Source organism: Micromys minutus, assembly GCF_963924665.1.
Source record: "Micromys minutus genome assembly, chromosome: 2".
Taxonomy (NCBI): Eukaryota; Metazoa; Chordata; class Mammalia; order Rodentia; family Muridae; genus Micromys; species Micromys minutus.
In genome coordinates this window covers 86,523,679-86,547,749 of record NC_137971.1, presented here as the reverse complement: position 1 = coordinate 86,547,749, position 24,071 = coordinate 86,523,679, and the positions used below count along the sequence as shown (strand labels likewise).

The 24,071-nt window shown below is 46.5% G+C and overlaps 1 protein-coding gene across 4 annotated transcripts in view; it reads right to left on the bottom strand.

Annotated features, from left to right (window-relative positions):
- SCUBE2 (signal peptide, CUB domain and EGF like domain containing 2) overlaps positions 1-24,071 on the bottom strand; it is a gene marked incomplete at its 5' end in the record, with an annotated part of 63,645 nt that overhangs the window by 38,428 nt on the left and 1,146 nt on the right. For all 4 annotated transcript variants that reach the window (XM_080913124.1, XM_080913126.1, XM_080913125.1 and 1 more), the window contains 6 exons: positions 4,378-4,467; positions 5,091-5,207; positions 6,323-6,448; positions 11,741-11,875; positions 16,835-16,960; positions 23,804-23,926. In XM_080913124.1, the coding sequence (XP_080769250.1) occupies positions 4,378-4,467; positions 5,091-5,207; positions 6,323-6,448; positions 11,741-11,875; positions 16,835-16,960; positions 23,804-23,926 (717 nt within the window). The remainder of the gene's footprint in view (positions 1-4,377; positions 4,468-5,090; positions 5,208-6,322; positions 6,449-11,740; positions 11,876-16,834; positions 16,961-23,803; positions 23,927-24,071) is intronic.

Below are 24,071 nucleotides of genomic sequence, written 5' to 3'. Positions count from 1 at the left end.
TACTCGGGGAACTGGTGACCAGAGGGAAGATATGTCCCAATCTATAGAAACTATCTCTCCCCACTAAAAGTTCCTGGAGTCCCATGCCAACAGCCTGCTAAGTGTGACCTCTCCCTCTGGCAGGCTGGACTGAGTATTATAGAACAGGGCAAAAGGGCAAATTCCTTTCTTATTCCAGAAGCTTCTTGTATGCCCCATTCCACCACTCCTTTGCTACAGACTAAAGACTTTATCCTTACAATGCCAATTTACTCAAATCTCTGTCTCTCTCTCTCTGTCTCTCTCTCTGTGTCTCTCTGTCTCTCTGTCTCTCTCTCTGTCTCTCTCTCTGTCTCTCTCTCTGTCTCTCTCTCTCTCTCTCTCTCTCTGTCTCTCTCTCTCCTCTGCCCTCCCCCACCCCAAAAGGCCTGCCGTAACTACTGAAAATGAACCCTGGCAGTTTCTCATGCACAGGGCCATTCTCAGTGATAGGCAAGTACTAGTCAACATTCACTCTATGTTAACACATCAGAAGCCTGGGGAACAGACTTAGTACTAATTAAAAATGACAGAGATACACAGGACACGTGTGCTTACCTGTACTCCCTCTCAAAACTTTACTACACTGAGATTAAGTGTTTAAATGCATAACTCTTGGGAGACAAAGAAAATAGAAGAGAAAAAAAATGTCAACTAATAGGAAGTGGCATGTCAATGGGGAAGAAAGTTAATCCCTTAGGTCTGCAGAGGGACAAAGCCATAAGAACCTAGGATCCAGGGAGGCCCAGGAGTTAAGAGTTTAAAAAATAAGAAGAACAGGTTTCCTGAGAAACAACACCCACACCCCACACACCCAGCCCCAACACCCACATCCCCTATACCCCAACACCCTATCCCTAGCCCCCAAACCCATGTTTCCTATATACCAACATCCCACTCCCACCCCCAACTTTTATCCACCCCTGATAGCCAGGGATCAGGTAGGGGATGGCAGAGCAGTACATCAGGTCACAGAATAGGAAAGGACGGCCACAGTTGATCAGATGAAAGTCTAATGCCTGGAAAGACAGCTTTCCAAACCCGTATCCCCCAGATTCAGTTCCAGGAATGTTTGTATCCCCACACGAGGCTCTCACAGAGCATAAGGATTCCTCATAAACTAAATCAATTTGCCCAAAAATAAAAAATAAAAATAGACTTCAAAATAAAGGCCAAATGTGAAGTCACACCAATACAAAGACCCATGGATCAATATAAAATCCATCTGGCTTTTTAGTTTTTCATTATTGAATATGAAAAGTCAGTCAAGAGTTGCTAGATATTTAGGATTTTACATATATACCAAATCGAACAAGAAACATAGAGAAAACAAAAATAATAGATAGAAGGCTTTGAGTGATGGTTTAATAGCTAAGAGTGCATCAAACTCCTGCAGAGGACCTGAGTTCGATTCCCTTTAACTCTAACACCAGAGGGAGAGGATGCCTCTGACCTCTAGCCTCTATGGGCATCTGCATACGAACAATTAAAACTAACAGCATCCATTTTAACAAAGATAATACAGGAAAAGAGGGAAAGTAAAATATGATTTCTTCAGGGCGGTAAGAGAAGCCCATGAAATTTGAGCAGTTCCCTATAACAAAGACTAAAGGAAACGCTGGGGCAGGGGGAGGGGAGAACAGGACAAAGGAACAGTTAAAAGACTCCTATTAGAAGGTGGGAAATGAGACATTTCTAGAAGGTAGAACAAAAGATACAGGGGAAAGGGTAGAGAATTAGAGGACCTCTGGGGTTCCTGCTGTCTGCAGGGAACACACAAAGGGTACAGAATGAAGCAGTGTACAAGCAGTCCTCATATACAGCAGAGCCAGGGAACTCAGACCCCATCTCAGAAAGGCCAGGGAGCACACTAAACTGGACATCGTCTTGAAACCTCAGATCACCAAGGCGCTGAAAACTCTAGGGTAAAGCTTCAGCAGGTTTCACACGCTGGACTGAGAGATGGGGACAGCTGGGGATGGAGCTCAGGTAGGTGGTTGTTCACTTAGCATAGGTGAAGCCCTGCTCCATTCCCAGGCGTGCGCAGTGGCCCGTGCCTGTAATCCCAGCCCCTGGGGGTGGAGGCCAGGGACCAGAAGTTCAAGGTCATTCTTGAGTCTAGTAAATTTGAGGTTAGTCTGGACTAAATGAGATGTGTGTGTGTGCTTGCCCATGTGTATGTGTGTGTGTGTGTGTGTGTGTGTGTGTGTGTGAGAGAGAGAGAGAGAGAGAGAGAGAGAGAGAGAGAAAGAGAGAGAGAGAGAGACAGACAGACAGACAGACGGGGGGGGGGGGGATAACACGAAACAATGGAGCACTGGTGTCAACTGGTGTCAAAAATCTGACAACAGAATATTCTTTCCAACTCAGGATTCTATAATGAGCCAAATCCTCAGTGAAGGCAGTTTGAGAGATACAAGATTTTTAGAAACCTCTGTCTTATCCACAATATAAAGTGACAAACTTCAAGACTTGGGCTCTGCCAAAACAGGAGAGCAGCAAAGGGGGCTCCTAGGCCCATGGGAAAGGCACAGCTGACAGAGCTGCAGGCCAGGAGTCCCCAGCAGCAGGAAGCCTCAGAAGAAAGATGGTCAGAGAAGAGAAGGGGCTAAGGAGGGCACTGCTGTCTCTGAACATGCTGGGAAGGGCTTTAGAAAGCTCTGCCAGAGACTTGCAAAAGGAACCGGTGGGCGGTTCTTAGAAAACAGCTCTCCGATCTGCAACCAAAGAAAGCATATAATAGCAGTGCATTACAGACTTGGATGAATGGTATGTAGATGCTCTTAGTAATGCAAACACTTAATATTGACTTAAATGGTGATAAACCATATTAAGGGCTTGGAAGGGGGGAGTGAATACATACATCACTGAAACACAAGCTCACCAACATCTGCCTAGACTGGATGACCACTGAGTTCCTTGGAGCTACCTGTCTTCCCTCATCCCCCAAATAAGGGATACTGGGGAATACGGACATAGGTACTTGCACACACACAAGAAAGAGAGATCAGAATGGTCTCCTGCTTGGTCAGCAGTAGTGAGTCAATATCTTACCTGACTAGTAAACCCAGGAGCTGTCAGATGAACAGTTTTAAGTCAAACAAAAGTCTCCAGAATAACGTGTCAAAAGGTCTATCTGGTCCCATCCCCACAATTACTGCCTCTTCTCTCTCATCTCTAGCTTGACTGTCAGGGCTGCGGGCCAACTGTCTTATGTCCCCCAGCCAAGTGCCACTCTTCTGCATTCAGCTCCTCCAGAACTAACACTGGCTGAGTCGGAGATGGGAGGCGGGTGGGCACAAAACCAGACGAGCTGCCATGCTAAGCTGGACGCTACCCAGAACCCTCTGTCATTACTGCTAACCAGAGGAAGAGAATGGGCGCTCGGTGGCTGCCCCCTGCATCCCACACTCTGGACTCTGGGCACCTCTACATGTCATTATCTTTAAAAAATGCATTATGCTTCTTGTGCATGTGTGTGTGTGTGTGTGTGTGTGCGTGTGTGCGTGTGCGTGGAGGGTGTGTGCCACAGCACATGTAATGAGGAGAAAGGACAACTCGTGGGAGTGGTCCATTCTCTCCTTCCACCAGGTATTTTCCAGGATCAAACATGTCATTGGGGTGCAGGCACTTACCATCAAACCCAATAGCTGAATCTGCTGATAATCATAAAAGATAGACTTTAATGCATACACCTTCTTTGCTTTTATATATTGTTGAGACAGGGTCTCACTATGTAGCCCTGACTAGCTGGAACTTACTAGGTAGACCAGGATGGCCTCTGTCTCACAGAAATCTGCCTGCCTCTGCTTCCTAAGTGCTGAGGTTTCAGACATATACCACTATGACTACCCTACATCTATTCATTTTGAGACAAGATTTCACGTATCCTAGGCTGGCCTCGAATTTACTATGTAAGCAAGGTGACCTTGAACTTCTTACCCTCCTGCCTCCACCTCCTGAGTACTAGAATTATAGTCATGTGACACCAAGCCTAGTTTATGCTGTACTAGGGATCGAACCCAGGGCTCTACAGATGCTAGATAGACAAGAACTCTATTGACGGAGCTCCACCCCAGCCCCTACATCTATCTTAAAGAAAGAGAGACCTACAGATAGGGAGAGTCTCAGTGGTTTGCCAAGTCTCACACATAGTTGGGCAGTGCTAGGACATTAACCTGATTATTCTGATGACTTGGCACAGTACAGGGGCAAAGAAAAAGAAAACATATCCTGGCTCCAGAGAAGCTGCTCACCCCAGTCCAGCTGGCCTCGGGACACACGGGCTTAGGCCTGATGCAGTGAGCTAGAGAGGGAAGGGGACAGTGACAGGGCCAAGGAAGAGAGAGGATTGCATACCCATGAGCAGTCGTCGCTTCACCCGTTTATCTCCATCGGCCACTGATGTGGCATTGCCCTCTGTCCCCTCCAGCACGGTGCTGTCTCGCTCTACAAGAGAAGCAAAGCCACAGCTGTCAGCCTGAATGGTCCAGCCACTCCTTCCCTGAGCAACCATTTCTGCTGAACTCTCAGACACAAAATGTGTGACCGGTGGCAGATGGGCGACTGTCTGCTCCATAAGAGCAAGCCATTATATGGCTCTGTGGGGACAGGCATATGACTGAAGGCCCTTATGAACATCAAGGATGGAAAGGGGTTTGGAATATAATGTACTGGTCAGAGACTCCGGAAGATGCTAGGTTGCGGAAGCCGCGGTTAAGGATAAGAATTCCTTGAGAGCCAGCAAGAGTTATGCCGTGAGACACGGGCAGACTTTGTAACTGTCGCTCTGCCGTCACACACAGCCAGCAACAGGCACTGCCACCCTCCTCCTTTGGAATACATTGCCCAGATCTCTAGAATACCATCTTCCAGAACAGCCCAGTCAGTGCGGAGAGGAAGAGCTTTCTAAAGAGAGACTCCCGCCCAAAAGTAGGCCATTCTCTCTGTAGCATTCGAAGGGGCCTTGGCTATCAGTCATACCTCACATCTAGGGCTAAGCACTGTCAAGGGTTAAGATTAAAAAGAGGGTCTGGGGTAGGAGTGGGCAGGCTTAGGCTGAAATTACCCACCTAGGCAGCTTCTCCCATCAGCATGCAGCCTGTACCGTGGGTGGCAACTGCACACCGGGCCTTCTTCTGTATCTTCGCAGGAGTGTTGACACCCACCATTTCCATGGTTACAAGTCACTGAAGTCAAAATGAATCAGTACTTAAAGTGTTGAGGTTTCCACAATGGGTTTGCTTCCAAAGAATTGTTTTATTTTTAAGGACAAGGCTTCACTGTGTAACTGGCCCACACACCCACTATGTAGCCCTAGCTGACCTTGAACTGGAGATCTGCCTGCTTCCCCTCAGAAGTGCTGAGATTAAAGGAATCCATCACCACACTTTCCCCTAATCCTGATTCTCTTTCTCTGCAAGTATCTGGGCATCTAGTGCATGCCTGACTCTGAGATAAAAGACTTGCACTCAGAAGCTGTCTTTGTGTGTGCAGTGTATACAGTGTATACAGTGTCACAGTCTAAGCCACACGGAACCATAACATTGAACAGAGAGATACAGAAAGATGGAGGTGGGAAGGCTAGGGTAGGGAAGCATCCCAGTACGTGGGGGATTATGCCAAGCGATTCTAGACTGTTCTTTCCCTCTCTCTGGTGAAGTCTGCCTGTTAGCCCAGCTGTACCCAGGGCCTCTAGAAATCCTCTAGCACTTCATGTTTTGAACAAACTGACAATATTTAATTTGCACAGTGACTAGTAGGAATATGGGGGAAATGAGCTGGCTACATTATGTGTGTTCTGGGATATGTTCCCCACCTTCTTTCTTAAGTTTTCAAGGGTTTTCTTGGTTGGTTGGTTGGTTGGTTGGTTTGTTTGTTTGGTCTTTTGAGACAGGGTCTCATGTAGCCCTGGTTGGTCTCCAACTCATTCTATGAGCCCGGTATTGAAAGATATCCCTTGAACTCCTGATCGTTCTGACTTTACCTTCTAAGTGCTGGGATCACAGGAATGTGGCTTTTTTTTTTAATTCTTCAAATATTGTAACAAAAAGCATTTAAGCAGTGACATCTTAAAAATGAAAAGAAGAAGAAGAAAGAACAAGAAAAAGGGCTTATTCGTCTGGTGAGATAGAACAGGGTAAGGCATCTGTTACTGAGTTCGGTCCCCGGGATGCATATTGTGGAAGGAAAGAGTGATTCCCACAAGTTGCTCTTGTGTCCCTGGGCTATGTGTGGTTGTGGCTGTTTCTCTGATTTCTGTGTAGTCTGTCCTTACCTCAGCTGAGTGACAGTTCATACTTACAGATGCAGTCTCTCTGGTTTTTGGCCAGTTCAAAACCAGGCCTGCATTCACAGGCAACACTGCCACTTGGGGCCTCTTTGCAGATGTGACCACAGCCATGATCCTTGTTCATACAGCTCAGACCTTCTGCAAAGCAGCAGTGTGTAGCAGGTGACAGACCAGAAAGAGCTAGACGGATGGACAGGGGGAAGGTCACAGGTTTGCTGTCTGAATCACCATTGGTCCCATAGTTTGTTTTTGTTTTATGAGACAGGGTCTTGCTTGGGAGCCCAGGCTGGCCTTGAACTCCCTATGTAGTTCAGACTTACCTAGAACTGTCATGCTCCTGCCTCTACCTCCTAGGTACTGGGATTATAGGCAGTGTGCCACCCTACATGGCCACAGTCACATTCATTTTTCTTTTGTGGCTTTTCAAGTCAGGGTTTCTCTGTGTAGCCTTGGCTGTGCTGGAACTCACTCTGTAGACCAGACTGGCCTCAAACTCAGAGATCTGCCTGCCTCTGCCTCCCAAGTGCTGGGATTAAAGGTGTGTGCCAACTTTGCCTGGCTCTAGCAGTGCATTTTTAAAGACTATATCTGGCTGGTGAGACGGCACAGTGGGTAAAGAAGTCAAGCCTCACCGGTTGAGTTTTATCCCCAAACCTTCATAGTAGGAGAGAAACAATTCCTATGAGTTTCCCTCTTATGTATACATACACACACAATAAACAAATAAAAAGAATGTGCATTGAAATCAGGCTGGGAACAAATAAAAAGTTGGGTGGTGATGACACACACCTTTAATCCCATCACAAAGGAGGCAGAATCAGGCAGATCTCTGAGTTCAAGGCCCAGCTTGGTCTACGGAGTGAGTTCCAGAATAGCCAGGGCCAAATAAATAAATAAATAGATAATAGGGATGGGGCAATTAACAGAGATATAAAAAATTTCTTTTGTCACCTAAGAGATGGAATTCCTCAAATTTTTTCTAAAGAAGAGGAGTTGGACCTAGAGAGTTGGCTCAACAGTTCCGCATGATGACTCACACTGTCTGTAACTTCAGTTCCAGAGAATCCAGCATCATCTTCTGGCCTCTGGGGGCACCAGGCACACATGTGGTATACAGACATACATGCAGACAAAACACTCATACACATAGTCTTTTAAAAATAAAGACGCCCTCCCAGCAAAGCAGTGTCTCCATCCCAGGAAGCAGAACCTGAACTTCTATGTCTGCCAAGATTTGCATTCATTCATGAGGAATAACAGGCACCTCCCTAGAGGCTTCTCTCAAGTGACCCTCAGTTATTCTCTCAGCCTCACCCTGAGCATGCTCAGAGCATCATGCCTCCCACAGACAGCATCATACAACACAAGAAGAATAAAAGGAAAGAGGGAGAGCCTTCATGCATGCGGGTTTCTGTAGCCGCCATGAAATGATGTTAGCTGTTCTGTAAGAGTCTATTAGGCCCAATTGGTCCTAACAATGGTGATAGGAAGGAGGATAAATCAGGTAGTTGTAATACTTTCGAGTTTAACAAGCAACTAAATCAGTGGTCCTCAACCTTCCTCATGTGACCCTTTAATTCAGTTCCTTGTGTTGTGATAACCCCGACCGTAAAATTATTTTTATTGCTGTTTCATAACTGTAATTTTGATACTGTTATGAATAGTAACATAAACATTTTTGGATGTGGGGGTTTGTCAAAGGGGGTCACGACCCAAGGGTTGAGAACCACTGATCTAAACGCTGCTGCAACAGTAGAAGCGCCTGTGTGGGCTGCTGGCAGCCTGCCTCATCAGAAACCAGTTCGTTGAAACCTTGCTGCCTGGGTACCAAACCCAAGCATGTGCTCAAGGTGCCTTGTCAGTCAGGGCTGCATTAGTGAGGATGTGTACGCGTATTATTCCTTGGCATCTGTGTAAGACAACAGATGAGACATCTCTGGGAGTGGAGCTTTGGTTCTCAATGGTTAGAAGGCCCCGGAGAGTTTCTAATTCTAGAATCGGGACTGTTTTAAATGAGTACTGGAAAGTTTGATTCAGCTTTACTAGGACTGAACACCATTGTGCATGCTGCCCCTAAAACCATAGCCCGTAGACTTTAAGAAAAGGATGAGCCTCCTCTCTATGCCTGTGTGTCCTGAGAATAGTTACCTCAAAAGATATTTTTATTTCAAAAGACAGCACAGCAGTTAAGACATCCTGACTCTCTCGGCTCTGTCCAAAGACCACCGTGTTTTTCATCTGACAGCTCTGAGCTGTATGCCCCCACACACATCTGCTTCATGTTGGGACTCAGCCCCTGCCCAGGGCCGCTGCCAAGTAGCAGTAGCACAGAAGGAGGTTTGCACTGGGTTGCTGCAAAGCTCTCTCTGCTCTGGCCGATCCTTTATAAAGATGTCATTCCCACCCCAGTACCATAAGGCACAGGAGGTGAGAGCTGCCCCGTGGAGGGAGTATCCTTCCCTCCCCCACAAAGACCCAGCAAGTCCTGTGTTTGTCTTTGGGTCAGTGGAGCATTTGAAGTAATTGAGGCAGGATGATACTTGCAGGTAATTGTTAACAGTGCTTGAGATGCAGTGTAAGGAGTTCCATAGAAAGTCTACCCCCCTCCCCAGACAGCTCTCCTCACCTTCTGGATAGTTTACTCTGTTTTATGTGCCTAAGGCATTTGCAAAGTGACTTTTGCTGCCCCTGAGCAGTTCATTTACACAAGAAATATTTTATAAGAAAATCGCAAGCTGTCAGAGAAGCTGCCCCGAGGTCCCCTCATAGCAAACTGGATCTGCAGTTGCCAAGAAGTGATGGGGACCAAGACAACTCTGAAAATACAGATGGCTTTTCAAGAGGTGACCCCCCAAAGCCCTTTAGAGTACCCCAATTTAAAACAAGGCCATAGCTAGAGAAGGCAGGTGGGTCCAAACCAAGAAGGCCAGCTGGGCCCTAAACTTCCCTAGGACCTGGTCCGGTAGCCACATCCAAAGCTAAGGGTGCACCAAAAGGGAAGGTGCTCAGAAACTCCAGAAATGCCCCCCAAACTTTTGCTCCCTTGTAGGGCTTCCACTTTAGGATTTCTCTGGAAACTTACAATGAGGATATATCTGCCTTAAAAGCAAGATGGGAAATATTTTACAAAATGGGAGATGTGCACTGTTGCAAGCCCAGCCTTCCCTGTCATCCCCATGTCTCCTGCAGCTCAGCCAGGGAAGCAGTGCACTGCCTAAAGACCCTCAGAGCAGACAAGACAAAAGAGAGGCTCATTCTGACAGCCAGAGCACCCCTGAATGGGAACAAAGGCAGACGGAGGGTGAGGGCACCCCTCCATTACATGGGTGAAAACACACATTCTCTTTTATCACAGCTCTGAGCTTTCTAAGCATTTTTAACCAAGAAAAAAAAAAAAAAAAACAGTAGCTTGAGTTTCCATCCAACTCAGCTACTAACTATCCCTGTTGAAAATATTTAGTAAATAATTATTAAAACAGTGGCACTAGAAAATAATAGCCTGTGACATCAGCTTTTTATTTTTTAACCCACTTTCCACAGTAGATTTTAAAGTCTTTAAATACAGTCTCCAAGAAGCTCCTGTACACCTGAAGGAAGACTTCCTTAGAAATGATTTTTTTTTTTTTTTTTTTTTTTTTTTTAGAAGTCAGTTGGTTGAAGAATTAAAATCCTAGTGTAGAAGTGGGTTGCCTTTGCTAACTGCTGTAACCTGCTGGCTCACACTGGCAGGAATTTGGCAGTAGTCAAACTGAAGTGCAACAGCAAATCACAGCACTTCCTGACCACAATAACAATTCTTGGATTTGGGCTTTAGTTCCAGACATCTATATTCATGTTAAGTACCCATCAGGGGATCCAAGAATGTCTGAAGTGTGGAAGAGTTGGGATTCTAATACAGCTTGCAGAAAGAACTCAGAAAAGAGCCCAGTATTTACCTCTGCTCTGAGAAACCTGTGGGAGGGGAGAGGAGGGCTGAGCCAGGGATCTGCAGCACAGGGTAAGTGAGAGACCAGAGGCCTGAGCTGCTGTGGGTGGGCAGAGCCTATATGGGGGTGCAGAGGCAATGCTTATACCAACAGGTCATTGCCTCTTCCCACAGCCACCAGAGAGAGACAGAGTGATCTCCCTGGAAGCAGCTGAAAGCAGAGCTGCTGAGTCTCAGGTCCAGTTCGTCCAATGCCACAAGAATCTAGAGACCCCGGCCAGAAGAAAAGGCCACTACTAACTACTCTTCATGGGTCACACCTAACGTGAGATAAGAAATCAGAACCAGAGTTTGTGACTCCCCCCACCCAGTGAGCACTGAGAATGAATAGATGGTGGGCGGGGAACCACCTCTATCAAACCCACAGCTGCCCAACACCAAAATCCACCATTCTTGGAAAATAGGGTAAAATCATCGTCCATGATGAAACACTTGAAATGTCCACTAAAGCCATGGTAAATAATAAATGTATTAGTTTGTGATTAATAATGGAAGAACTTAAAGTGACTTCACTATTAAGATATGGGAATCTGGGGCTGGCTCAGTGGTTAAGGGCACTGGCTGCTCTTCCAGAGGTCCCGAGTTCAAATCCCAGCAACCACATGGTGGCTCACAACTATCTGTAATGGGATCTGATGCCCTCTTCTGGTGTGTCTGAAGACAGCTACAGTGCACTTATATATAATAAATACATAAATCTTTAAAAAAATATTTTTAAGAAAGAAAAGAAAAGCCTATTTAGCTTAAGAAAAAGAAGAGAAATAAGATGACAGTCGGTGAAAAAAACAACCAATTGGCCACTTGCCGTTGGTGCCTCTTCCTCCAAAGACAAAGCCGGAGGAATTTTAAAATAGTAGAAATAAAAGACATAAACTCAAAACAGATAGTATGACAGGAAGGCCTTCAGAAGAACAGTAATGTCAGAGAGGGTATTCTCTCCCCTCCCCCAGCCCCCACAGAGCCCAAGAAATGCAAAACACAGGGAAGGGCCAGAAGTGGCTTGAGGCTGCAAGAGGCTAGTCCGGGAGGATGCAGCTCCCGCCCCCACCCCCACTCCTCAGCCCAGAGCAAAGGGCATGCTTGCACTGGTACTGCGGTTTTCAGCATCTTTTTGAAAAACTTGGCAAAATCACACACCTTATTTCTCTGGAGCCATGTACTGAGTGAGGTTCGAAATGTACTCTATTTAGAGATTAGGATCAGAGGGTGTGAAAGTTTGCAAGGACCTCAGAGATCCCACGGCCTGCCACGTTGCTAGGTGACAACCACGAAGGTAACAGAGCTTGCCGCGTCTCTCTAACAGCACATTCTGGACTTGTCCGCAGCTTCTAAGGCTTACTAGACACTCTGCTTCCCGGCTAAAGTCATCTTGTATGCGAGAGGGGTGGGAACTCTGATGAGACTCAGCCCCGCCCCCCCCCGCCCCCGCCGCCAGACTAAGGTACCTTCAGAGCGGTGAATGCAAGTGTGCTGATTGTCACTTAGAAAGAAACCTTCTTTGCAGCGACACTCATAGCTCCCCATGACGTTGGCGCAGGTGTGCTGGCAGCCGCCATTGTTCTCCAAGCATTCGTCCACGTCTGGAGAGAGAGGGATCAAGATTGGCTTTCATGGCTATTTCCAAAGCCCTACCCAGCCAGGCAGCTCAGAGACTCCTGCTAAGCGGAGACAAGGTCCTTCTTGTTCCTGTATCACAGAAACCCTCCAAGCCAGAACCAAAGGAGCCCGTGGTTGGTTCACCCAGCCCCCATGGGTCTAGGGCTCACCTCATCAGGCTGGTCAGGCTCGGAGGAACAAACACAGTCCAAAAGCCTTGGACCACCTTCACTTTTCTAAAACACAGTGCCAGATGGGCGAGATAATGCTTAGCTTCCAGAGAAAGCCTTCCGGAGAGACAAAGACAATGTACCTGGGCTTCTCAGATAAGAGAAGGGTGGGGCAGAAGAAAGAAGGAAGATAACTCGAGATTGTGGGCTATCAACACCCAGGCCTTTATGGGGAAAGCTGATAAGAGATGGGCCCTTAGGATCCTGCACTTACAAACCTGGAGAAGAGAGATTCCAGGCTGAAGGGCCAGAGCCCTCCCCTGGCACAGCGGTGGGGAAGCTTGGAGTATATTGGATAGCAGTGAGTCATTCCTTTTGGCTAGAGCCTGGGAGACGTGGAGGGAAGTCACAGGAGATACATTCAGGAAGATAGATTAAGGCCACGATGCTTCTGGGTCTTAAATAGCAAGCTAAGAAGCTCCTGTTTCCCTGCAGTGGGATGAAGAAGGCAAGCCCCTTCTTTGGGAGAATCTAAGACAGCAGTAGAGCAGACCAAAAAAAAAAAAAAAAAAAAAAAAAAGCCTGGGGTCTGCCTTTCTGTACCCAAAACAGCCCAAGCCAGTCAGTGCTGTGGGAGGAGACAGAGGCAGAGCAGCTGCGCTTGGGATAAGCTGGAGAGGCGGGCATAGAAAACTGCTGGGTAGGCAAGATGCTCCAGGGAGAGTCACTGTTCCTATGCACCCTAAGGGACAGGAAGGAGGCTGTCTAGAAAGAATCATGAAGACTGATGCTGGTCTCCTAAACAGGAATGGAAGCTCAGTTTTGCTCCCAGTGTGGAAAGAGATATCCTAACAGACTGAAGTACAGGCAGGGCTCAGTGGACGGAGGGATAGAGAACACCATTTGCTGGCAGCAGACAGGAGGACCAAAGCCAGGGATGTGAACATTCCAGAGACCAGGAGCAGAAAGGCACAAGCCAAGGGGAGAATTTTGGACCATGACAGAGGCAGGGAAGATGCAGAGAAGTCATCAGGAGTCCCCAAAACCTGGGAAGGCACAGTCAGGAAGGCAGGAAGTAAGGCTCCTGGGTCCTGTTACTGCAACTCACCCCTCAGGAAACCTTCCTTCCGAGAGATAGCCTGAGACCCTGGCACAGCTGCCCTGGGCCACTCACTGGCCTGTCTTCTTGGTACTCTTTGTGGGTCCCCATCAGACTGTGTGCTCCTGGCAGATCTAGATTTCTGTCTTCTAATATAATAATATAAAATAGTGATTGACAGAGCACTGGACAGTTCGTTAACGGGTCATTTGATGAGCAACAAGGAACAAGTGTAGACAACCAGAGCCAAGGAGGAAACTTCCAGAACCTCAGATATCACAGAGGCTCAAGAAGAAAGCTGATTTAAAAAAAAAAAAAAAAAAAAAAAAAAAACCTAACTAACTAAGAACTTCTCTAGTCTCATATCTCATATGCCTATCCCTGACTCCTGGGTGTATCTGTAATCAGAAAACTCACATTTAAATGTCTGTTATCTGGTTTCAAGCTTCAGATCTTACAGGCCAGGGTCCTCCTACACTACCGAGCAAAGTTTTCCTAAACTGATGGGACCACAGCCATTCCCTGAAGCCTAACAAACTTGCCCTGTCTATGCCAAAGGGCGAAGGAAGCACATTCCAGAGAGAAGCCTGTACTGGGACACCTGGCCATTCTGCAGCGAGGGCTCCAAGTAAGTAGAGAGGCTGGCTCCCTGGCACGCCTGAAGGCAAGCTCTCCTGAGCCACAACAGCCATCCCACGTGTCACTTACTCCGTCTTCTTGCCGAGCAATCAGCAATGTGTCATTAAATGGGGTGACACAATGAGATGAATGAATACAGTGCGTGTTCACAGGATGAGTGTGGGTCAGGAGCTAGGAGCTGTCTGCAGACTGCCCTGTGCAATCTCCAGACACCCTGGCTACATCCTCCAGAGACGTCAATGCGACTGGGCTGGGGTAAGGCTCAGGCGGTGTCTGTTAAACATCTCAGAAGAACCTCTGCTACCCAGCTAAACAACTGTGCTGTAACTGGTCATCAATGGGAACTGAGTTCAGGTGGGTGGGCTGTGGGGAAGAGTTGCATTCATTTCCTGTGTATTTGCTTCCCAGGCTAGGGCACTGGGGGGCTTGATGTCAGAGCATGCTGGCTGGTGTATTTTAGTGGGGGCTGGCCACAGGGAAAAAGTCACCCCAGAGAACATAGGAACCTGCCACTCCAGAGGAATTTGGGCTCTGAGCTCTTTCTTACCACAAAGTGTCTTGTCACCAAGGGTGTAGAAGTCCCCGTGTGTGCTGGTCCCACTCTTCCAAATAAACAGCATTCCCTCATAGCTTTCTTCCTCCCCCTCCTTTTCTTCTTTAAAACAGGGCCTCCTGTAGCCCAGGTTGGTCTCAAACTCTGTGTGGAACTAAAGATAACCTTGAGCTCCTGATCCTCCTGTCTCTCTACCTCCACAATACTAACATTACAGGTGTATGCCACTATATCTGCTTTATGGAGCACTGGGAACCGAACCCAGGGATTTGTGCAGGCTAATCAAACATTCTACCAGTGGGCTGGAGAGACGGCTCAGAAGTTGAGAGCACTGGTTGCTCTTCCAGAGGACCTGGGTTCAATTCCCAGCACCCACAAGGCAGCTCACAAGTGTCTGTAACTCTGGCTCCAGGGGATCTGACACCCTCACACAGACATGCATGCCAACAAAACACTAATGCACATAGATTTTTTTAATTAAAAAAATATATTCTACCAACTGAAGTATATCCCCAACCGACCCTCTACTGCCTTCCTGTAGAACCCTAGAGTTTGCACACTTACTCAATAGATGTTTCAGGTCTCTACAAAGCAGATGCTTGGCAGAGTCCATGAAGAAAGCCCAGATGGTGACAAGGTCATTCTACTGAGCCATCTGTCATTGGCCAAGGCAAGGCTCTAGGCCTGGAAATGTATGGGCATGCTTGTATTCTGGAAGCCCCACTCGGCCTTGGCTGACATTGTTAGGCTTTGGGTGGCTCAGCCTGCTGCTCTTGGGAAGCTCCAGCCCCACATAAGAACCTGGTCAGCCATCAGATATCAACCCTCAAAATGATACTATTGGCAAACCAATGGGAAATCAACCACAACCACAGCACTAGAATGTATGCTGTCCACCAAACTGAAGTCTTGCCTGACTTTTGAACTCATTGTGATTTATTTCTACTCTCAGCGTTGTCTTCAAATGCATCCTTTTTAAGTGCTGCCGGCTTAGGAGGGGTTTATACTCCTCTAACCACCCATGGTATCTGATTGACAGCTGCAGAATTGGAAGCCCACATAGCCTATGCCTCTCTCATGGGAGCTCAGACCGGAAAGGCCCACACCAGATAGTACTGAAATATAATATTGGGCTGAATCTCAAATGGGAGCATTCTCCTCTTCCTCTTTTTCTTCCTCCTCCTCCTCTTCCCCCCACCCCTTCCTTCCCCCTCCTTTCCTACTCCAAAGCCCAACTTTTGATCACAAGTTCAGCTTAGACTTGGGAGGGGTTCAAGTGGTGTCTGCATGTGTATGAGGTCAGAGGTCAATCAAGTGTCTTCCTCAGGTGCTTTCCAATTTATATTTTGAGTCAAGGTCTCTCACTGAACTTGAGGCTCAGTAACTGGGCTAGGTCATCTGGCCCATGAGCTCCAAGGATCTGCCTGACACTGCCTTCCCAGTGCCAGGATTGCAAGTGTGGACCACGATGCCCGCTTTACATGGGTGCTGGGGACCCACATTCAGGGCCTCAAACTTGCAAAGTAGGCACTTTACCAACTGTGCCATCTTCCTGGCACCGCTGGGGCTTTTTAAGCTGACATCAAGGCATTTGATCAAGAAACTGTTCCTACCACTCTCTAAAGATCTGAATCGCATGCCCTGAAACAGACCCTGGTTGACCAAGAGGTCAGCCAGAGAAAGGCTCATCAGCATAATGTCCTCCTGTAGGGCTGACAGCATGAGCCTAGCAAAGCAAAACACCTGCCTGGTATGCTGCATCCTCCCAGACTGTGCAACCGCACCCCCATCCAGCAGGACCCCTGGATTCTAGTCTAGCGCTCACACGACGGACTGGTGAGGACAGTCTGCATTCCTCGCTTCAGGGACCGTAGTGCCAGTTGATATGTCTGCCTTGTGGAAGTCTTAGAGGATGCTTACGGAAAGCTTTCATCTTTCTTTCAAAACAACAACAAAGTGTAGGATCTACCTAGCTGTGACCCAACACAGATCTGAAGCAAGAGTAAAGACATAGTATTTAAGGACAGTTGTGATCCTTGCAACAGAACACCTAAAGTCAGAAAGTCTATATCGGAAGTCAATAAACAGTAGCGGCAATGTCCGCCCATCTCCTTGGACTAAACTTACCTATCCAGTTTCCCGTCATATTGTCTAGGGGCCAAAACCCACATTTCCCTGATCCTTGGATCACTTTTTTTGTCTTCTTTATATATGCAGACAGAGTCTCATGTAGCTCAGACAGGCCTCGAGTCTGCTTTGTGACTAAGGATGATCTTAGATTACTGATCCCCCTGCCTCTATCTCCTGAGTGCTGGGATTACAGATGTGCACCATGGAGGTTTTGCAGTACTGAGGATGTTATGCAGGGCAAGCATTCTTACTGACTAAGATGTACCCCACCCCCCCTTTCTTTCTTTCATGAGTAAGTCTTCAAAAAGAAAGAGGCTGGGAGAGGGTGGGAGTCAGAAAATGTTTTTCTTACCAAGACAGTTATGACCGTCATGAGCCAACATGAAACCATCGAAACAGGTGCAGCGATAGTTGCCGGGAAGATTTAAACAGTCGTGGACACAGCCTCCATTAAGTGCATTGTCACATTCATCCATGTCTGAGAAGCAAAAGGGAAGTGAGCTCAGCAGGTGCTATTGCTTTGAGAGAGATACGTATGCATTTGCCCATTAGCTAGCCATCCCGCTTCTTAGAATCCACCAACCAGAAAAATAAACAAGCACTCATCTTCATTGTATTGTTTTAGATTACAAAATACTAGAAGCAACCCAGAAGTCCATGTTTAGGAGAGCAGCTTAATAGATGTGATATGTGCTGGCTGGTCTTATGTCAACTTGACACATACAAACTATAGTTATCCAAAGGAAGGGACACTCAACTGAGAAAATGCTTCTATATGATCCAGCCATAAGGCATTTTCTTAATTTGTTATCCATGAGGGAGTGTACAATCAACTGTGGTTGGTACTTGTGATAGTTGTCCTGGCTTCTACAAAAAAAGCAGCTTCAGTAAGCCTCAAGGAGCAAGCCAATAAGCAGCACCCCTCCATGGCCTCTGCATCAGCTCCTGCCTCCAGGTTCCTGCCCTGTGTGTGCCCTGACTGATTTTCTTCAGTGAGAAACAGTGATATGAAACTGTGAGTAAAATAAACCCTTTCCTTTCCCAAGTTGCTTTGGTCATAATGTTTAATCACAGCAATAGAAGACCCAAGTAAGTCACAGTATATTCATGTGATGGATTTCTATGTAGCTCTAAAAGAAAATAAAGATAGTCTCTATGAACTAATGTGGAATAATTAGTAGAATATATTGTTAAGTGAAAAAATCCAAATCCAAAAGAAAGCCTAGAGTATTTTAAATTCAAGACAACATCTAAACACATACAATAATAAATGCACACAAAATTCCAACATGCATAAAGTTTATGTGGGACTAAAAAGACTCAGAAGGGATAACACAATTTGGAAACATCCAGGGGAACTTACTATAAAGCTGTTCTTATTAAGACTGCAGTGTAAGGATAAGGAGATCACAGGACAGAAATAAGTGCAGAAACAAATACAGAGACACACAGTTGAGATAATGTGGAAGATGAGAGACCTTAGGACACTCAGCCCCAAACAAGGAATCTCCGTCAAATCCCTACCCCTAGGGATCAGGGACCCTGCAGAGGAGGAGGTAAAGAGAGTTAAGAGACAGAAGGGTTAGAGGACACTCAGGTAAGGCCCTCTAAATCAGCAGGACTGACACATATAAGCTCACTCACAGAGACTAGGGCAGTGAGCACAGGGTCAGCATCAGATGGGGTCCTAGAGCTGAAAGAAGTAGGCACAAGACCCCATCTTTAACCCAGAAACTGTCTTCCACTGATAACCACTTGCAAACAAAATTTTACATTTCTCCAAGGGAGACTCAGTTGGAAAACAAACTACTACTCTGAAGGGTGAATTGCAGGCCCTCAGCAGAAGGCCAATAGAGAACCAGTTCAATGACATCTTTGGAGGCTTGTCAGGGCTTCCCACTCCCCTCTTTTTGTTTTAACTTTATCCCTTCTCTGTCTCTTTGTCTCTCTGTCTCTCCCTCCCTTCCTCCCTCCCAGTTTGTGTTTTTAGGAGATCCCTGAGTACGGTCTCTGCATCAATACCTGTTTCTTGTGCTTTCTCTTGGTCTGTTTTTCTTCTGTTTCGTCTTATTCCAATGTGTTAGGTTTTGTTTTTGTTTTATATTTATTTACTTTACCATTATCCCTTAAGAAGCCTGTTTGGGGGGCTGGAGAGATGGCTCGGCAGTTGAAAGCACCAACTGCTCTTGCAGAGGACCCCAAGTTCTGTTCCCAGCACTCGAATGATGACTCAAAACTATCTGTAGCTCCAAGATCTGACACCCTGACACAAACATACATGCAGGCAATGCACCAATGAACATAAAAAATAAATAAATCATGTTTTTTTAAAAAAAAGAAGCCTGTTTGTTTTCTAATGAATGACAGAAAGAGAACAGATCCAGATGGGCGGGGAGGTGGAAAGGAACTGGAAGAGGGAGGGGAAACCATAAATATATTATGTGAGGGGGAAAAAATCCGTTATCAATAAAAGGGGAAAAAGACAGGCGGGCACAAACTTGAAGCCAGCCTGGGCTGCATGGTGAGTGTGAGGGCAGCCTGGTTCACAGAGCAAGCCTCTATCTCAAGGACAAACAAACCAAGGCCGTGGTGTATTTGTGCAACAGACTACTTAGTCATGAGGAAGTGTGGATACAGGCTGTAGCCTGGCACTGCTTCCCAGGCTACACTAAGAGACATAATCCAGATGCAAGGAGCCTGGATTACAGGAGTTCATCAATGCGAGGCATCCAGGAAGCATACTCAATGCTAGGTAGCTACAGCGGGGACAGGGAAGGCACCGGAAGTAGATTACTGGAAGGTACCGGAAGTAGACTGCTGGAAGGTACCGGAAGTAGATTGCTGGTTAGCTGTTGCTGAGGAAGGGCTGGGAATGAAGTGTACATAGTGTATATTACTGAGAAAGTAAAATGTTTGAAAACTCTGTATGTGTGGCTGCGTGACTCAGACAATTTATTGCAACTCTTTGGTTTGTATATATAAAACCGGTGAAATTTATGGTATATACATGATGCATCTGAAAATTCGTTAACGAAGAGAACAGGCTCCTGTTTGCTCATTTGTATAAAAGACAGAAAGGAAGAATAAGCAGAAAACTACAGGTGTGAGGGAAAAGGGGCAGAGAGAGGCGTCATGGGGCAGGGCGAGAGGGGCCAGAAAGCACCACAGTTTGGTACAATTTGACTCTTAGAAATGCAGTGAGGTTTTATTTATGTGCATAATACAAACAAATAGCCAGGAGGTGTAGGGGTGGGAGGGGATGGGAATAAGTGAGATATAAAAAGAAACGAAGTATACTGCAAATTAAAACATAACCAGAACACATCCATAAAGCGCTAACCTAACATCCATAACTAAGCAACCACTTACTGGACGTCATAAAAGTACAGAGTGCTGCGTGTTGTACTCTAGTTAATAAATACTGTGGTTAGCAAAACCGGAGTCCTTGAAAGGCCATCAGTAACCTGGAAGCATGTCCTGTACCTACTAAGGCTGATTCAAAGGTAAATACAGCACAAAGGTGGGAACTGAATCTCTTGCTGTCCAAGGAAAACCTGTAAAGCTACAGTGTCTTGTTTTAGCTCAGAAGTCAAACTATCAGTGCTACCCATAGTCTGACTGTGATTTAGAGGAATAAGACAGACAGTAAGTAAGTTAGACATGGTGGCACACCTGTCATCCCAGCACCTGGGATGCAGACAGGTGGACCTCTGTGAGGCTGAGCCTAGCCTGGTCTACATAACAAGTTTCAGGACAGCCAGAGCTGCATAAAGGGGAGAACCTGTCTCAGAAAAGCAGACAACAAAATGAATCAACACACATGCTAGGACATCCCAGCTCTGTGCACTGATGAGCCCTAGGAACAGGCACCCCTGAGAACACCACACACACAGGTCCCGGTTCTGAATATGCTTATCCTTGTCCATCAAAGGAACCAGAGCCATTATGGGGAGTGCTGGATTCCAGAACAAGCAGAAAAGGTATGGAAGATCTTATAAAATATTAGAAAATTCTCAAAAAAAAAAAAAAAAAAAAAAAAAAAAAAAAAAAAAAAAGATGGCAACAGTGGGGGCTGGAGAGAGGGCTCAGTGGTTAAGAGCAATGACTGCTTTTCCAACGGTCCCAAGTTCAATTCCCAGCAACCACATGGTGGCTCACAACCATATATAATGGGATCCAATGCCCTCTTCTGGCGTGTCTGGAGAGAATGACACTGTGCTCACATACATAAAATAAATCAACCTTTAAAAAAAAACAAACAAACAAACCCAGGCAACAGTGAAGAAGAGTTTCTGATTGTTGCAGCTAGAACAATCTGAGAAAAAAAATAGTGAAATAAAGCCAATATTCAAATAAACATATAAATGAAGCAGATGAAGAAATGGATGAATAAGCAGGAAGGGGCATATCTTACTTCAGAAACAAACAGTTTAGAGGTGCACGGAGGGATCAGTGCAAAGATTCAAGGAGGTGCATACCACAGTTACAGCTGCTGCAGGCAAGATCCGTGGTTGGACACCAAACTCAGTGAGCAAAGCCTTGGCCTCCCTCAAATAGGCTTCCAAGTAAGTATGGGGAGGAAATAGTAACTCTGCCGTAGAGAAACCAGCAGATGCCATCGGTTTGGTTTGGTTTAGTTTGGTTTTCAAGACAGGATTTCTCTGTGTTGCCCTGGCTTGTTCTGGAACTCACTCTGTAGACCAGGCTGGCTTCAAACTCAGAGAGATGCTCCTGCCTCTGCCTCCCAGTACTGCGATTAAAGGTATTCACCGCCACTGCCCAGCTCAACAGACACCATCTTAAACCGGGTGTTAAACAAGGTTAGCATCACCTGGATGGGGCATAGTGACACTATATATCACTGAGGTGGTTTACTGGGAAAGTCACTATGGTGTTTCTGTGACCCTCTTACTTGGCCAGCAAACCATATCAACGGGAGACACATTCTCTTCTGGCTGGTCTTATATTCAGTGTATAGCCAAGGCTAGACTCAAACTCATGGCAATCCTCCTGTCACAGTCACCATGCCAAGCTCTATCAACTTGTTGCCTCCTAACATGAAGCAAATGAAATCACAATGTTCATCAAAAGTGTTGATGCTGGGACCAAAGAGATGGCTTTGGTACTTAAGGGCATTCGCTGCTCTTGCAAAGGACTCAGGCTCAGTTCTCAACGATCACACAACCACATTAGGCAGCTGACAACTGCCTAGCAGGAGAGAGACTCTGTTGAGTCTTCGGTATCACATAAGTCAGATAAGGTGTCACAGGTCTGTAATCCTAGCACTTAGGGAGTGGAAGCAGGGTGACCGCATCATTTCCTCAGCTACAGAGAAAGTTCAAGGCCAGCCTGAGCTACAAGAGACCCTGTCACACACACACACACACACACACACACACACACACACACAAAATTGACGTTCCAGACAAAGGCGGAGTAAGGGCTGAGGAAGTACAAGAGACACAGGCACTGGGTATGTGGGTCAGGACCTGGAATTAGCTCTGGAGCAGACACAGAACATCAGGGGAAATCTGATGAAATCTGAATGATGTTTACAGCTGTTTTTAAATGACCTTGTACCATTGCTAATGTCCTGGTTTGGACGACCATTTTGTAAGCTGATATCGCTGGGGTAAGAAGAGTAGCAAATGCCCATGAGCTTTGTGTGGTGTTGCAAGCTTTCTGGCCTGAAAGTATTTCTAAATAAGAAGTCCCCTTTAAAAAAAATTTTTAGAACATTTTTTTAAAGTAAACAAAAAAATAGGGGCTAGAGAGGTGGCTCAGTGGTTAAAATGTGTACTGCTCTTGAAAAAGATGTGAGCTCAGTTCTCGGCATCCAGAATTGGGCTTAACAACTAACTGCCTGTGACACCAGTTCTGGGGGACTGACACCTTTGGTCCTCAAGAACATCTGTCCTCACATACCTACATACAAATACATAATTAAAATATAAGCAAGTAAATAAATGCAAAGAAAATGTGGCTGGGTGTCACAGTATGCACCTACAATCCAAGCACTTAGAAGAGAGAGGTCAAAAGATCAGCTTTACTTGTGTCTGAGGCTGGGCTACATGAGACCCTGTCTCAAAAAACAAAAAATTCAAAATCAAAACAACAGCAAAATGCAAGGATGGGTGTCTACCACACACACCAGATACCTCTGGTTCTTACATTACTGCCCAGCACCAAGAACTGGACGTCTCAGGCCATATGATGAGGCAGGACCACTTGAAACATCAAGACACGAATCAAACATCCAGATATCAAGCACCACCCAAACAGACACGGATTGCATTTTTCCTCCTGCCTGAAGAAGTGAGTGAGGTGTTCCGAGTGCTTGGACAAGACTTCCTAACTTACTATGTAGGTTTTGTTCCTGCAGGGGTTCAGATCAACTCCCACCAGAAGATAAGCTCGATTGAGAGTTTAAAAGCTCTCAGTGTGAAAGAGGCCTCCCATATGCTCACCAAGGTTGGGTCCAGAGGCAGGGGGGAAGCATCAGAACTGAGTTTAAATACCTCTTCTCAGCTCTATAGGGATGTCTCGTGCAACCAGAGAGCCAGCTGCAGGCTGAGCAAGTGTGAGAACCCAGGAGCTGGGGACAGGGGTGAGGGTGTGACATTCACCAGAAGACTAATCATGTGTTGATGGCCCCAAGTCTCCTGTCCTCAGTGTCCTCATCCATAAAACGAGCTATGGAAATGACCCAAAATTCTCTGAAGAGCCCTGTCAGGGCTCACATTCTGCTTCCTCCTGTGAGAGCAGTTTCCATTCCGTTCTGAGCTTCAGTCACGGAGCCAATCCCTAGTGGGCAGAGTCCAGACTTCGGGATCTCCGGTCTGCAGCACCAAAGAACTGAAATCTCCCTCTGCATTTATCTTTCCAGACCGAATCTGCCACAAAAATAAGGCAGTGCCTGGGTAAAATTCTAAAGCCTAGCAGGTCCCAGTATCAGTCCCCAAAACCACAGACAGCATGGATCCTCCAGAGACTGTAGAAAGCAGGACTCCAGACCTCAGTCTCGGGGAGGCAGGGTCCTTGAAGCTTTGTCTGGCTCTCCTGATGAATGGAATCAAAAGATAGCAAAGCATTGCATTTCCTTTTCCAGGAGCCACACAAAAGGGCCTTTTGGAGGCAGAGAAAACTGCAATCGTTCAGGGGAAAGGACCTAATGTCCCACCCCTTTGAGGATCTGAAAATCATTTCAAAGAGCAGGTGACAGGATTCAAGGTAGGAGTGGTCATTTAGACACCACATGCCACAAAAGCTAAGGAGTTGACCACTTCCGGCTGCCCATCTACCCTCTGCCCAAGTCACTCACTCTCACACTGCCTGCCTTCCCCTTGGTAGCCAGGCTTGCAAGAGCACTTGTAGGAAGTGGGTGTGTTCTGACACAACGCATCAGCGTGGCAGTCATCTAGCCCTTGGGCACACTCATCCAAGTCTGCAAAAGAACACAGCAAGCACCTGGTACGCTATCCAAGCTGTGAGTGATCTGGCTCGCTCTCCACCTCCCACAATCCACCCCGCTCTACTCCTCCAACCCCCCTGTACTCCTAGGACACCCTGGGATAAAGTACACCATGCCC